The sequence below is a fragment of the Amia ocellicauda genome, chromosome 7 (assembly GCF_036373705.1).
Source record: "Amia ocellicauda isolate fAmiCal2 chromosome 7, fAmiCal2.hap1, whole genome shotgun sequence".
Lineage (NCBI taxonomy): Eukaryota > Metazoa > Chordata > Actinopteri > Amiiformes > Amiidae > Amia > Amia ocellicauda.
Window position 1 is genome coordinate 26,708,672 of NC_089856.1, and position 17,039 is coordinate 26,725,710.

Genomic DNA, 17,039 nt, shown 5'->3' on the forward strand with positions numbered 1-17,039 from the left:
ACAGCAAAACATATATCATATTCAATTCAAAGAAATAACTAACAATCTGAACTAATAATAGATCTGTAAATAAACAAACACATTTTAATTGCCTGGGAAATATAAACGAAAACTGATTAATAAAGTTACAATTCACATGTTTTATAAACAGTACTGTAACTGTTTACAAAGTCTGACCCTGTTTGTGGTTATGTACGTTCGACTGCTTCAAAATATACACACAGCAAGTTTTATTATTATTAAAGCACTGTTTTTGTGTGTCCCATAACATGGCAATACGAAGAAAAAAAAAGAGGTTAATCTAACAATAGACTCAGCCCCCAGCCAGCGCCGCTACGCCTCTCTCCCCGGCAGAGGGACATGTGAGACTGCGTCATCACGTCTACAAGGAGCGTGCGTAATCTACGTCACTTCCCTTTTAAGTCCAGCTGGCTCAATATGGCGCCGGTATGTATGAAGTGCTCCCTCGAATTTCACCAAATTACCTATATTTTTGATATTACATCATCAAAATCGATTGTATTCTATTATGTTTTTGATGTGTATGTGTTAGTAACATACGATTTGAATTCCATCTGATTTTGTTCAAAGTTACATGAATGAATGTGCCGGTAAATAGTGCTCCAGTGACACGTGGTGCAGATAGTAAAAGCAATTCTTTAAAGCAGCTGCCATTTATTTTTGTATATTTATACTTTTCTTATACATGCATAACCCGTATTGTTATTAGTGTTATTTTATATGTAATCATAGTACACATTGTATAATTAAAGTTAACTTTTAAGTCACTGTAGGCTTCCTACTCATCTTCCGTTAATAAAGAAAATAATATTTAAAACCATAAACCCTCCATACACCGCCGTTCTTTGCCTTTCATGCTTACAATAAAGCAGTTTTCAGACATGTTCTGCATAAACTGGCCGTACTTTTAAGCCACTTGAAAATAAATCGTCTAGCACTGCTTCTTTTAAAATGGCTCTGAAATTATGTTGTACATGAAAATGTGTTTGGTTGTCAAGTAGATCATTTTAAGGTGGTTTGTGCTTCTTAGAAAAAACAAACGGCTGTCAGGAAGGACAGAAAGAACAAGCCCTCTTGGAAGTTCACTCTCGACCTCACCCACCCTGTGGAAGATGGGATCCTCGATTCCGGAAACTTTGTGAGTGGAATTTTGAGATTGCCAGACATAAGATTTGTATTTTTAATTTTATATTTTTGTTTTTATTGTTTGTTACTTAATTGAGCTGACGCCTTCATCCAAGGTAACAGGCTTTACAAAAAAAAAACATAATACTTACCTATACGAATTACATAAGTGCTTTTAAATGGATTTTGTATGCTTATAAAAAAGATCCTTAAAGGGGATTCTTAGAAAAGAGGGATCTGTGTGTGTTCCTTTCTAAATACAATTGTATTGCAATAATTTTGCAGTTGGCAGGGTTTTTCCTTCATGCCTAATTTTGTATCCTGACTAGGGTTCTCTTCCCTAGTTGCAGCCTAGGGCTCCCTTCCCTAGTGTGCTATGATTCTGCTTTATTTAAATAGGAGACTTTTCTGAAGGAGAAGGTCAAGGTAAACGGCAAGACTGGAAACCTGGGCAGTGTTGTCCAAATAGCTCGTCTGAAGAACAAGATCACCGTCACGTCCGAAAAACAGTTCTCAAAGAGGTATGCTTGCATGGGTACCTCTGTGGACTACGATTGTTTTGCAGTTTGTATCCCCTTACTGTAAACAGACTGGTAAACCATGGTCAGATACTGTTTTAAACGTGCTTAATTGCAGAATTGTTTTCTTTAAATGGACCGTATGTAAATGAATCTATAATACACAAACGACAAAACAAAAGTGATTTGAACCAGCAGGATCCACTCTGCATTTTTCTTTACAGATTGAATGTAACACACCTTTCCCAAACTAAAGCCACAATGTTTTATGAAAGGTTTAAAGGTCCCTAGTCTAAAATGTCCATCGATCAAAATGTAATGTGTGCCTAATGTTTTTTAGGTACCTGAAATACCTAACCAAAAAATATTTGAAGAAAAACAACCTCAGAGACTGGCTGCGTGTGGTGGCCTCAGACAAGGAGAGTTACGAGCTGCGGTACTTCCAGATCAGCCAGGATGAGGAGGAATCGGAGGTAGACGAGTAACTGCTGCTGCTGTTGAGCTGCCTCTTGTGTGTACAATGATTGTGCCATCTCTGCTTATATGATCCCCGAGTAATTTATTGAAGAATAAATGTTTGTACACAACATGCCTGATTTCATTTTTTTTTTAACTATCTTTAAATTAATCAGAAATGAAAACCCTAAAGGTTGTATGTGTTTCACCTGGGTGTTTTTCTGATGTCAGAATGGAGAGCCTTGCACAGTTTACATCACATACTTAATGATAAATAATTTCAAAGCTGTTAATAGAGATTCAAAAACAATGAACATATAGGAGAAGGTCCAACATATTAAATATATACAAACCAGAAACTAAAAAATAAACTAAGATTAAAAACCCTTCACCAATCTACTTTCTTATGGTGGTTCTCATTGAATACACTTAATCACATTTCAGACCAAATGATGTAGGTGTAACATCTACAGACATTTTTAAATTAATAGAAGCAGACCCATAAATATAAATGTCTTGTGATTTTTAATTTGTAAATTCATAAGTAGTAATATATTTTTTGCAGTTTGTTGAATATTTCAGACTTCAGGCTGTGACCCAAATGTATAGAGGGGGCGCCAGCCTAAAAGTTTGGGAACCACTGATCTAGCTAATGATAGCTAATGTCACCAAAAAAATTGAGTCTGACAAGGTGAACCAAAATCCTCCAAAAAACATAAGAAACTGCTCCTTTCAATCAGCTTGGACAAAAGACCCCAACTTTATATAATGCAGTATTACCATATATGAACACAAAAGCCAATAGGGCAGCTCTACACCATAGGGTGAATATATACATACTGCTCTGGAAAAAACTGAGACCACTTAACATTGATTTCTGAACTTGGAGTGGTCTCAATATTATTTTCACACTTTTTAAGACCAAAAGATGGGTGTTAGTAAAAAGAAATATGGCATGTCAGTAAAAAAAATACAAATTAGTCTGTCATGTCAGTAAAATCACAAATGTATGGTTGGCAACCCTGACACTATATATAATTCACAGTATTGTGGAACATAATCAAACTAAAATGAATCACTGAATTTGTTTCTAATTCAGGTTTTGAATCCTGCAAGTCAGGCACTAAGTTTATCCATGATAAATCGAAATAATAGGAAAAACAAACCCTTAGATTAGTGAAGGGGATTAACGGTATTTAGGCGTCCTAATACTTTATCGCAATACTATTGTCATTATGATCAAAGAGTCAATTTCAATAAGCATGTTATTCATTAATTCCCATTCAAAAAAAAAGAAAAAGAAAGCAACCCTCGATATGTTGTGCTTTTTCAAATTAAATATCACGATGTTTTTGTAAATGTAGCAATACACAACCGTATTTGCTTAGAATCTGAAATATTCCATGAGCAGCTGTTACATTCTACATTCTGGTGAAAACATTTATTCTCAAGTAGTTTTGATTGATTAAAAGATCATTTGCACACACTAATTAAATACCGACAAACACATTTAAACATTTATGTACAATTAATTACAGCCTGTCGCCGCTGCTAAACGTCTCGGCCGCATTTTTATGTGTAAATGCATCCAGTTATTTTGTCATTAATGATTCGTCTGGAGTGAAAGCAGGGGATCCAAAACCGAATCAAAGGAAATCTAACTCTAAAGGTGCGAGTGACATTGCTTTTGTAGAGCGATTGGTGCCAATAAACGAAGCTTATTTTTTGTCATGATAAATTGTATTTAATAGAAAACTTTGTACTTTTTGAGCATGAAAACCAAAATGTTATCCAGTACGTAAATATATAAGATTGCAATCAATTGTAATTTAATTCATATTTCACAAAATTTCGGATTAATATTACATATTATTATTAATATATATATATATATATATATATATATATATATATATATATATTGGACATGTAAAAGGCCAGCTATATATCGACGCAAGTGGAAACACTTTGTCAGGCTTTCATGTAGCAGTGTGATATGTAGGCTATATATAAATACATGTTATGTTGAACATCAAAATAATAAGGCTTTACAGCTGTAGCTGAGTTGAAGATAAGTTAAAACAAAAATAGAAAAAAAAATACATTAAGGTTTAGCTAGTGTATGTTTGTTTTACCTTACAAATAAAAACATTAATTTATTGGTAGGTATTTATAATATTCCACCATTCATTCCTTAAACCTATGGTGTTATCTTAATCCAATCAAGTATCATGTATTCCTGAGATATCATCAAAGTTGTATATTTTGTGGAACAATTGTGTGAAACCTCATTAGCCATTTAGAGCACAGAATGGGATTGACGTAACCCGTCAGTGCCGGGCCTGGGGAGATAGAACCAGGGGAGGAGATTAGCCTCACTGTCTCCTGTTTTTGAGTGCTGAGACTTGCAGTACTGGGCCTCCATATAAATGGGGTAAAATGCTCACTTTTTGTGTGAGGAATGACGCAGAGATGGACAGAGCTCGCATCAGGGAACGCTTCCAAGCCACTCTGGCCGGGCTAATGGAGCTGGATTTGCTGAAAACAAAACACCAAGAGATAATCGAGGCAGCTCTGGAGTTCGGTGTCAAAGGGCAGAGTCAATACATGGAGAAGGACTCCTCTGGGAAGCAGTCAGAAGTTAGGACGTCTTTCATTAGCTCAGACCAGTTCTATCAGTATGGTCTGCTGGACAGGGGTTCCTCTTTGATGCTTACACGAAGCTTTTCACAGGACACATTAAGTGGGTCAGAGGGTGACAGACTGCAGCCGATCCGTTCAAGTATCTCCTCACAAAACCTGCTGCAAAGGACACCGTCTGACCCAAGCTGGAGGGGAAACCTGGAGTCGGGAGCCAGTGCTGGTTTCTATGACAACAGTACCTCTCTGTCAACTTCCTGTGACTCCATTTATAGTGTGACTTCATATGGCTCAGAGGATTGGGAAGAAAACAAAGCTGGCAGGATGGACCACAACATGCAGCAACAGTCTCTTCAGCACAGGAGCAGAGGTAGAGAGAATCCCTTAGATCCCCAGAGGCCTTTGTCACGAGGGGATATTACCCCCATCAGTGGATTCTTGTCCATTGCTGACCTCTGCCCCCAGTCTCACTGGCAGGCCGTCTCCTCCATATTGCAGCCTCAGATGGTCTTAGATCGGAAGTATCGACTGGATCTGATCTCATTCAAAACAAGTGATGTCTACCAATATCCCAGTCCTCTCCATGCTGTGGCCTTGCAGAGCTCTCTGTACACCCCGGCACTGAGAAGCCAACCTCCAGTGCAGGGCTCTTCAGCAGAACAATCTAGGGAAGAGACCACTGAGAACAATACTTCAGCTGAGGCCAATTCTGAATTAGAAGTGGAGCCTGTTTCTGAATTACAGCTGAACACTGTAGCTCATTTCAGGCCCAGCCTAGAACTCTGCTCTCTGCATGCAGATGCTTCAGCCTCCAGATGCTTTGGCCAGAAGTTGATTTCTTTCTCAAATAGGTGCCGTTTGGAGAAGTTCATCTCTGAAGTGGCCCTGAGACACAGTCACCTTTCTGCAGCGGCCCATCTGATTGCAGATGTTGAGAAGAGGTTGTTGGAGTCTAATGTTACAGCAGGTAGGAAGATGCCCAGAACCATTTCCACCTCTAAAGTGGCCACATCTCTGTCAGTGTGCAGTGGCAATGGTTTTCCAATTAGCTGGGGAGACAGGGCCTCTGTGGTTACAAGTTCTACATACAACATGTGTGGGATTCACGCTCTCCATGTGGAAAACAGAAGACACTCAGCTTTAGACCACAATCAAAGTTTGAGTATAATTCCTTGTGCTCCCAACAGTCAAGTCAATTCTAAAGAGCATCCCAGGCCTGATGGTCTCTGGAATTCTGCCTCTGAAATCTTCCTCAGTTCTGTGGAACATTGTAGACCTGAACATGTCTTTCATAGGAAATCTCGACACATTTTGGATACCCACAGTTCCAGGAGAGATTTGAAGCAAAAGTGGTTGTCTGTTTCAGATATTTCCTCTTTCAACCACAGATAAGCACAGATAAGTCAGGACAACATGGAAGCAATCAACACCCTCAGAAGGCACAAGGCAAAACAAAGTGTGCCTCAATCCAGTGTGGTTGCGCTTTCACTTCAGACATCATGCCGTCTGCACTGAATCAAAGACATCTGGAGGCTGACAACCTCTATGGCAGAAGGGAAGAATATGAGAGAAGCATCTTTGGAAGTGCACACTGGGATAGCTCTCACCCATACAAACATCTGGGAATGGAGGAACCAGAGTCAATGGAACAGAGGTCTTCCTTCCCCAGAGAGCTGAAGAGGAGGTTTCAGAACCCCAAGAGTTTTTGTAATCAGAAAATCAAAAAGTGAATTGGACAGACTAATCGGAAAGAAAATGTCAGTTAACCTAAAGAGTTATGATCGTGTCAAACTAAGTTCATAGTGCAACATCATAGTGATGAACTTGGTATTTCAATATATGCTTTTTGAAATATTTTGGTGACATGAAATGTATATCTAAATTTCTATTACATATGTTTAATGTTAATATAATGTAGTATTTCATATTTAATGTAATAATATGTAATATTTAATTAAAAAAATACATTTTTTCCCTTTAAAGTATCAGCAATACAGGATTATGGTGGCATGTATTTTCATTCTCTAGTTCATTCTCAGTTCTCTAATTATGTTTCTGTCCAATGTTTTCTTGTGTGGATTGTTTGTATTTGTATTGCTTCTATTATCATTAATAAAGCCTTAAAAAAAAAAAAAATCAAGACTATAAAGTTTTTACCTTTGTATAAGTTTAAAGTTATACCTTCATACAAGTTTTTAAAAGCTTCATAGTTAAAAACTTTAACTAGCCAGAAGAAAAGTTATATAAAAATAACCCTGTGTTGCTATGACTACCGTCCCCTCTGAAACCTATTGTGATTGCTTTAAAAATGTTTTATGCCCTTTCATCAGTTTTATAATCCTTTTAACATAGCATTTGATACACTCAATTCAAACTTAAACAGCTGACATCATAATCAGTAGTTAACTAGTTACCATCCCACCTTAATTAATAAGATATGGCTATTTTTTAAAGGATAATGTTATGAATTCAAATTTTGATGGCTCTGCAAATTTATCTGAACAGCAATTTGAAACAGCTACTGTTAGAAATGATTAATTGAAACAAGCAACAAGCATAGCATTACTTTTGCAGGTTCTGATTTTACGACAATTCTGCCTCTTTAAACATAACTCTGGCTACAATCCTCTAATTTAAAAATAATTATCTAAGAAAACAATGTACCTGTGTCTCAAAACGGGAGTGTTATATTTGTTCAGTATACTTGCTGGAAGGAATGATCTTTCCATTTTGACCTGATAGTGAAACTCACAGATGTAACTTCTGCACTTAGCTTAGATGTAGACTGTATTTTCTAAGCAAGAACAGTACACAGCAAAAAGTTGTCTCCCCAGCTGTGTTCACAGTGGTCCTCTGTATCAGAGCCATAAACAGAAACCAGAATACTCTTAATGGCGGTGTATAGTTGACTGTGCTGTGTCATCAGTGCCACTGCATGCAGAGGGCTGGGGTAGTGGAAGACTTCTTTGGTTCCTGTGAAATTAGAACTGATTGGTACTGTGCTCTCGGGCCCACCTGAGATGTCAGGACCCAGAAGACTGTGGGGAAAATATCCCTGTGAGCAGGAGATCCTGGAATGAACTTCTCCTGTAGAAAACTGATTCTTGGTGACTCCATCAGGGTAGTTAATTGCAGTACATCCTCCATTCCCCTGCAAGAGGGGGTGTTGCTGCATTTGGCCTGCCTTCTCCATGTTCCAGTGTATTATTCCACACTCTCAGAAAATAGAGCAGTCCAAGTGAGAACGATAGCCATTAGGGAGGTAAAGCCAACCAAATCCACCAGATTATGCCACTGCTGCTGTGAGGCCATCAGGCAGCTCTGTCTAGGGCCTACCAGAGTCACTCAGAGGACTGTCAGCGTGGCTGTGGCTCAGCTTCAATGTGGACCCCAAGTGGCCGGAGTATGGTGCCTCCCTAGAGTTTTTGGCTGGACTATTTTGATGCTGCTTGTCTCTTCTTCCCAGAGCAGCTTCCACACTCTCCAGCTGTATGGATTTCAGCAGCTCTAACTTTATTATTCCTGCCAGGACAGCATGGAAGTGGACATCAAGCAGCAAATTATTTTCCTCCTATAAAGGACAACAAAGTCTTTCTGTTCTCCCTCTGTTTTTATCTACCTAATCCCAGACAGGCAGGCTCTCTTTTTCTGGGTCTGTTAATTGTTTTTCCATTTTCCTGGTTCCTTAATAATTAAGACATTAAGAAATAATTAAATATCTTGGAAGGTATTGAAGAATGGCTAATTTATCGAATAGGACCTATTTTATAAATTAGAAGGAAGTTCATTTCATCTCACTGATCCTTTGAAGGATAGTCATTTCACAGAGACTGGTTTGTCTCCTTTTCTCTGATGGTAAGGAAACTCCCTCTATTCTTATTGGAAGAGGAGGTTTGTGGTCTGTAAAATAAGCCCTTTACTGTTTAATCAGTACCGATGAAAAGGTAGATGTGTTGTCAAGGATTAAAGTAAAACTCTGTGTAGTCCATTATAGTAGTTCATTATTATATTTTGATGTCTATTATAGTAACTGAATGGGCTTTGAATGAATGAATTATGTACACACTGTAAACTAAATGACTCCTGTACTTGTTTTACATCAGTTCTGTCCCATGTTTCTTTTTTATTAATGTGAAATTATTACAGCTAATTCACAATTGTACTAAATAATGTGGGCATAAAACCAACATACTAGCAATTAAAATTAGCTGCATAAAAATAACCAAAAGGTTCAGTTCAGGGGGGGTTATTTTAAGAAAGGAAAGTCTCAAAATATTATTAAATGCAAATGGTGTTCCCACATTTGATAATATGAACCCAAATGATTTTTCATCCGATTGCATTGTATTTCCTGACGAGCCACAGAAGACAAATTAATTACGTCAATTAATAACTGATACCTGTCGCAACTTCATTGTATAATGTTGATTGCATCAAGATAGAATTACATCAGTGAGGTGGCAGGAACAAAAGAAAACTGATAAACGAACAAGCCTTGTTAAAACAGAATAATACCTACAGACAACCATTCAAGCATTTTAAACTTATTTTGGATGCTTAATTTGCATTGTTGTTGTTTTTTTTCCTCTACATAATTATATAATTACAGTAGTAGAGTATGGATGTCGGGTGTACCACCAGATGTCAGTGTAGACTTAAAATTGACCAGGTATCAGAAATCAGTTTAGTTCTACTATTGTGTGCCAAGAAAAAATAATAGTAATTACAGAGAAGCGGTCAGCTGCATTAACAGTCGCAGCACATTTGATAAGTCGTTAAGTCATTATTTCACATTAAATTATTTAACTATGTATGCACTGTTGTTTAAAAAAAAAAAAAAAAAAACATTAAAATTGTGTAATACCGTGATCTCGTCTTATTGATTTATTTAGTGTCATGTTTTTAGGTGTATGCGCATGCTTGTTGCCTTGGCTTTGCTAATTAGTAGACCAACACGTGTTTGGTCAGTTGAACATTTTGTTAAAGTCAAGCACGATAAGTTTCCCATATCATTTTGTTACATGTGCTTTATTAACACTAGTATAAGTCTTATGTTTACAAAGGAACCAACAATTTGTATGTAGTTTGGTAATTAATTATTTGTATTTAAACTTAAATACAGCTGAAGTTGTGGAACATGCTTCAGCAAATGAAACTTGAAATGTTTAATTCTTATTATAATTTCACATAAAATCTAACAACAATAGTGCATTTTCAAGGTAAATCTCAATATGCTATGGTTATAAACATATTATTGCTCATTTCCAAAATACATCGTATGCATTAAGTTGACAGTTGTCCTTGAATTTTCATTATTTTACAACCGTCCAATAGGCCTATGCAATTTTAAAGTTTTCTTAAGTTAAGCAGCAGGTGTTAATAATGTAAATGTTTGTGTAATGACTTCTTGTAAGTGTTGACTCATTGCTACCACAGCTGAGATTCAAAGATTATTTAGTTGTTTTGTATTTAAAAAAATTAAGTGAATCTGCATGTACTGACTCTACAGAAAGAAACAACTGCGAATAAGCTAAACACAAAAGCATTTGTTGTTGTTGATTTCAATGTCACTGTGTAGTGAGGGGGAAAAAAACTGAAACTTGCTGACATTAATAAGATCTTGATTAGGAGTTGCAAATGCACGGATAGGCAAAAAGACAGGTTGCACTGGGAAGAGATTTTACAATGTGTCATTGAGTTGAAGATACAGACTTCACAGATAAGTAATTTTGAATTGTCAAGACTGAATTGGGAGTTTTAGTGAACCATATCTTATATTTGTTTTTTTAAGTTTTGCACAATGTTACAAAAATATACTAATAATAACAAGCCTTCTGTTATTAATAATAGATTGTACAAAATGTCATGCTATTCAGGGGTTGTTTTTGTGAAGGACACCATATTTGGAAGTATTATTTTCATCGTAAGGGCCCATACAACACATTTGTAAACCATATTGTAACATTTCTGAAGCTGCCCAGTATCCTAAACCCAAATCCACACATTCACATTTTGATGAAGTGAAGGGTGAATCTGGAAGAGAATCCTTATGGGGGAGGGGAAACAGTATTCCTTTGGCCATCTATCAGAATGACAGCATTGGCCGTTAAGAAGGGTGGATCTACAGCCTGTTAAATACTTTTGAACAGCTGTCTATTTTTCTGTTTTCTCATCTGGTTTTGAAATATAGCCTTTATTTGCTCTGCATTCTACCTATCAGCAACTGTGAGTTTTTCTCTCTAGATAACTGCAGGAGAACGCCGAAGAAAACAAAACCATGCTTGGTGAGCTCCAAAATGTCAAGAATCTGTGTGTAATGTGGGATAATTTATCAGAGCACATCCTCTTAAAGTTTCAGATTTTTCCATTTTCCATTATAAACTTAAAGCTAGACCTCACTGATTCCTACTGAGCTTCAGCTTTTGTCTTTTTCAGAATGCAAGGGCCACAGCTTAAATATAATCTTGATATCAGTCATAATAATGTGTGGCAGAATACAAAGGAACTGCTGTGAATATTACTGTAGAAAAGTATTGTACTAATATAGTGTTCCCCCCCTACTTTGTGGTTAAGCAGTGGGGAGAGTGTAGTTGTGCCAAAGTGTGTGCTGCAGATTTGAAAAAACAATGAATATTTATACACTTTTTCTGCTTCTGTCTCTTCATATCTTAATTATTTCCTGGACTGCCATCTATACACACAAGAAGGCTGGGCAAGGGAATAGAAATTGAACCCCAGTGATCGTTATGGCCTTGGTGTGTGGGAAATGTATTGTTCTCCATCCCACAGTGTAGAAGTCAGCATATTTGCCTTCTGATAGCTAACATATGTTATAATAAGATATCTTAGTCAGACACACTTGTTTTCTATCTGCGTGATTTAACCTCCCACAGAATTACTCTTTCACAACCTAAGGTTCAGCAGTTCATTCAATTTTACATTTTTTTCCCCTCCTAATATTATCTTAACTTCTAATATCTAAACTTTTTTGTAGTTGAAGTAATTTAAAACATTACTCACTTATGCTACAGCTTTGAAAGGGGATATTGTGTGTTTTTGCTGCAAGTTTTTTGGCATCCACTTTTTCCTAGATTTTTGTTGACTTTCTCAACGTTATTCCTCACCTGTGGTAAAAAAAAAAGGTGCAGTAAGAGGGAAAATGTGCATTCCATTTGTAATGCTCCTAAATCAAATACCTAAAAATAGAGATGGGGCTATGTTGCAGATGTGCAAAGCAAATGTTTCGTACAGTTACTCTCCTGGATAATTTATATAATTGTAGTTCTTTAGTTTGTACTGAGTGTGGTTGATATTTAATTGCTCAGTGCTGGTGTGCTACCAACTTAAATCTATTCTACTAGTCTGGACCAAATGGTTTAATGATGCTGTGGTTTAGTAGACTTGAGTTTCCCAGGTTTGCCTTGGCTTGATGCATAACTGCATTCACTGTAGCTTAATGGGTGGCTTTAAGACTGCAGTGTTAACAGTGAGATCTTCATTCATCCTCCTTACAATGGATAGGATAGGATCCTTGGATCACTCAGTTATTAATGGACACCAAATGAGCACTATGGGTCACATGGCCTGCTCTCGTATGTAACCTTTCTTATGTTCTAATGCTATAATTCTGCTGTTTGCACCTTATGCACAGGAGTCACAAAATTGCTGATTGCAGATAGAGAGGGCATTCAAAGAAAAAATAATAGCTGATTTTGACATTGATTGAGGAGAAAAGTGGGTCAAAATGGACAGAACAAAGACAATGGGACAAGTAGAATTTCAACGAATGTCTTCCATTTTCCAAACGGTTTAGAAAGCTAATTTGAATGAAATGACGACAGGGTTGATGTTAAAAGAGGCTTGCATGTGGTGTAGCCCAGTAGCAGAAGGCATAGCTCTAGCAGGCAGATTCTGGTTCCTGACAGGGAGGGCTTAGTATTCTCTGAAACAACAGGTGCCCCATGTGGTACGCTTCAATGTCAAAGCCTTAGATTTAGGGCTTCATGCCTGCAGGTGAGAAAATGTGAGCAACAAAAGCTCACATCTGGGCTCTGTCTCATATGAAACTAGTTACGCCAGAAAGGGAATGAGAGGAGGGAGGCCAAGAGTGGATAAATCTGGAACAGGGTTGTTTGGCTTCATGCTACTTTTCTCTTTTGTTCTTTAGACTGCAAGATAGATCAAGGAAAAGGCGGGTAAGGCCTTGCTGCAGGACTGACATGATTACTGAAAGGTACATGACTTTAAGCAAGCGAAGAAACCAATCTTTAATCCAGTCTGTTGCAATCTAGTTGTGTTAATTTTTCTGAAATTAGATGGTATTTTTGTGTTTCAGCCAAGGAGTCTGTAGAAAGGTTACTCACAATTTGAGATCCAATCCTCTCTATGTAAGATGTTTTGACTAAATGTATTGATTGATTAATGGCATGTCCTAGTCTGATTAATAAAACATATTTTTTAGAACAGATTTTAGAATTCTGAATGACTTATCAGAAACTAGAACCTTAAATCATATGTAACTAATCAGACTGTCAAATATATATATACAGTAAACTAAATGATTTTTTCCCCAGCATTAATTTATTACTAAGTAAATTTAATGTTAAATTGTGTCAGTTTAGATGGAATGAATGGAGTCTGCAGGGCAAAGCATATATTTGTATGGTTATTAGAAGGGAGAAAGCATGGACAGTATTTGGGATTTGTGGAGCTTGACTCCTTAATCCCTGTTTTATTACCGAAGGTAGCCTTAAGACAGATTCTTAAACTGCAAAGAAAATGACATTCATTTTAATATGTTTCTATAGCATGTGCTATTAAAAAGCAACCAGGGTAAATTTGGCCCCTCTTAGTTTATTTTCATTATGATTTTTTTTTTTTGCCAAAGACTTTGCACAAGCTCTTGTAAAACTAAATTGCAAAGTCATTCAACATTGAGAAAGACGATATTCAAACACATAGTACTGTTTTGTATTTTAGTCATGGTCTCTCTCAGGTTGACTAGTATCACCATTTTGTCTGTTGATGTTAACTTTATAATCAGAATAACCCACTGCATTTACATAGAAAACAGAACAATACCAGACAATATTCCTTTTCAGACAGAAAATGTAACCATAACCTTGTAACGCCTTAGCATTCCAAAAGACTGGACAATGAGAGTGACTGGAATTGTGGCTGTGCATTTGTGTGATGTCTCCACAATCCTTATTCCCACTGCGCCACAATGTTTTAAATGTTTGATAATTTCTGCTGGTCAATAATAGGTTAAGTTTTGTAAAATGGTGTAGGCAAATTGGAGATTCTACAAATAAATCTATCTTCACAATTCATTTTCTTGGTGATAGCCTTCCCATGAAAATTAAATCTTGTATGATTTGCAGCTGTGTTGGCTGAGGTCAGTGGGTTGATGCTGACACAGCACAGGGCCACCAGCAGTCTGGGGCTGCAGGAGGAATGACCTTTGACCTATGACCTTGAATCCAGTTACCCTCCTGTTGGATACTAAGGTGAGTCGCAAGGGAAATCAATGCTGCCTGTGAACAAGTTTTCAAAGAACACCCACTGTCAAATTAAAATTGAAACTTTCTATCCCTTATCCATTCATTTTTTTTATTTAGAGTGCGTTGAACTGACATGCACACGACAGGAAAAGTATTCAATCACCATGATGCTCTTTTGCCTCACACTTAGAGGGAATAGATCTCAAATAGTTTGAACCAGTTGACACACAGCAGAAAGGCTCTTGAATTTCTTTTGGTGAGAGTAGATATCATGTTTGGAGTCAGTTTGGCATATTTTGTTTGACTGTCAGCAAAAATGTATGCCTGTGTTGTAGAAAGTTGCAGCTCCATTGAAGACAAATTGATGTCCTTAATGTGATGTGTGCTGAATGTTTCATGCATAAAAAAAGCAGGAAAAGGGAAGGCTGGGCGGATGGGTGCATGTGATATTTGTTAGTTCTGGCTTTAATGCATGGTATGAATACACAGACTTATCATGACTGTAAATCTTGCTTCTTTGAAGTTTGTGGCATTTCATATGAGGGAAAAATACAACACACAGGTCCAATCCATGCAATCCCTGTGTTTAATAAAATGTAACTTACTGATGGATTAAATGCATATCCCAAGCATTCCTTTGCATGCACGCATAGATCCCCAATTGTATCTTTTTTTCCCGTTTTATTTTGGGTTCTCATGAAACATTTGTAGGATGTCTGAGATGCTGTTTTGTAGGGGTAATATAGCCTGAAGCACATCTGACGGGATTAGTATGTAGTCTTTTGGGGAAAGGAAAATAATTGCATGATTTATATTTGCAGGCTGCTTGCCATTTCTTTTCCAGACTGGGTATCTTGCAGAATCCTTCTTTTCTTTTCAAACTTGCTAGGTTTACAAAAAGGCTTATTATTTTAACAGCTTCAGAACATTATGTAAGAATAAGAAAGCTTATATAACGACTGTGCATACTCCTTCCAACACTGTTGTGAGACTATTGCACATGTATTTTCACCATGAATAGTTGCTTCCATCTGCTCTGGATCTACTTGGAAAGCTGTATTGCTGGGCAGAACCAGGTTACTTATTGGCAGTAGTCCTGAAAATGGTCATGTGATTTAAAGTGTGGTTGTTGGAAATTCACAGCCAAGAGTTGCATGAATATTATAATACTGCATTGTAAGACTTCAAGTATGATATTAAATGTACTATGAAGACAGTTATATAATTTAAACAGAATGTGCACACATGTAGTGAACTGTATCACCTTGTTTCAATCAATAAAGAAAACTTATCTTGCTAATTTATTTAACAATCTCATGGCACAATTTTCTGTATCAGTGTATCAGGGCATGATACACAGTCCATGTGAATATGAATCTTACATTTGTTGAGGTAATTTGGAGAAAACAACATCACAGTACATTATTAAAGTTAAACTAGTCTGATTGTGGAGGTTTTAGCTGTCTTGGAAATCTTGCTGTAAACAGTACTTCTGTATATGAAAACATGACTGGTGTAAATTGGAGTTCACGCTACATTATAAGCACAAAAATGCTGATATGCAAATTAAAAGATCTGATGGAAAAGTGTGTTCTTCTTATTCTGTGATTTATAAAAGTTTGAACCTAGTTTGACATGGATTTTATAGTTCTCTTCAAGCAATCCCATTTCTAATTTTTCAAACAAGGACCAGAGACCACAAGTGCCAAGATGCTTGTTTAGCACTGAATAGAAGCGTGTCTGTACACAAAGAGCAGTGGGGGTCTGGAACAAGCTACCAAGCAATATTGTACTTTCTGGATTCCTTCAATAAATGTATTCACTTTTAGCATCCATTAGCTGTTAAAAAGCAAATGTGAAGCTGTAGTTATCTTATTCTTTGAAGCAACTTCCTTGTATACATTCCTTGCCATAAGTTTTCTGTTTGGCCACATAAATTAAAGATGGAGTGTGGAGCTGGTTTAATTTGCTGTGGGACAGGGATTTGTAGTAAAGAGTAACAGATGGCAACTTTTTTAAGAGTGCAGATAGTTTTCTGGTTTGTGGAAGGTATTGCTTTCTTCTGTAATGGAACAGGTCTTTATGGTGCTATGGAGACACAGCTGCCATGGCAACACCAATTTCTGTGCATCACTTGCGCAGGAATAATAGATTTGTGTTGACGTGTGGAGAATGGAGAGCAGTTGTTTCAGGAACAGTACTGTTTATCCTGTTGTAAACTCTAACCTCCTGTGGCCTTCATGATAGCACAACATTAAAGTAATTCCAAAGGGATTTTTCTTTCTTTTGCTCTAGCCTAAGGATAAAGACATTTTAAGTAGTAATATTGCTATAGTTAATGAAGCCCAGGTCAGCTTATTCAACAAGTAAACAAAATGAAGTGATTATATTTTTTCCTTATGGAACTGTTCAATGTTCTAAGTTTCCGGTGAGTTTTTGTCCGCGTTGTGCTTGTGTCATGTCTATATGCAGTATTCTAGAAGCAACTTTTAGTTTTGTTGTTGTTTTAATTGTAAGCTACACTGCCTGGGTGACAAAATAATATCAGTGCAAGTGCAAGTAGCATTTACAAATGACCTTACAAAGTTTGAGTCCTATCGCATGCTAAACCAAACACTGATCTTTCTGTGTCTATGGTTTGAGGAATAGTGACTTTACTAGTGAGTTAACTAGAAACACGCCCACCCCCCAGTTGTAATGTATCGTTTTGAAAAAGGTGTTGGTAGTAATCTGTACTGTAAACTGGATGCATTTCACACTTCAGTGTTCCTGCTTT

General features: G+C 37.0%; 3 protein-coding genes across 3 annotated transcripts in view; all 3 read left to right on the top strand.

Moving 5' to 3' along the window:
• Positions 1-345: 345 nt before the first annotated feature.
• rpl22l1 (ribosomal protein L22-like 1) lies at positions 346-2,251 on the top strand. The gene is made up of 4 exons (XM_066708929.1): positions 346-447; positions 1,052-1,159; positions 1,546-1,667; positions 2,005-2,251. The coding sequence occupies exons 1-4, from the start codon at positions 439-441 to the stop codon at positions 2,147-2,149; spliced, it is 384 nt and encodes a 127-aa protein (XP_066565026.1). The 5' UTR covers positions 346-438; the 3' UTR covers positions 2,150-2,251.
• Positions 2,252-4,378: 2,127 nt separating this feature from the next.
• LOC136753850 (dapper 1-A-like) lies at positions 4,379-6,490 on the top strand. The gene is made up of 2 exons (XM_066710235.1): positions 4,379-5,727; positions 6,255-6,490. The coding sequence occupies exons 1-2, from the start codon at positions 4,560-4,562 to the stop codon at positions 6,488-6,490; spliced, it is 1,404 nt and encodes a 467-aa protein (XP_066566332.1). The 5' UTR covers positions 4,379-4,559.
• A 6,431-nt stretch (positions 6,491-12,921) lies between these two features.
• LOC136753095 (solute carrier family 7 member 14) overlaps positions 12,922-17,039 on the top strand; it is a 104,712-nt gene continuing 100,594 nt past the window's right edge. The window contains exons 1-2 of the mRNA XM_066708932.1: positions 12,922-12,993; positions 14,144-14,269. The gene's annotated coding sequence lies outside the window, so the exon portion shown is untranslated. The remainder of the gene's footprint in view (positions 12,994-14,143; positions 14,270-17,039) is intronic.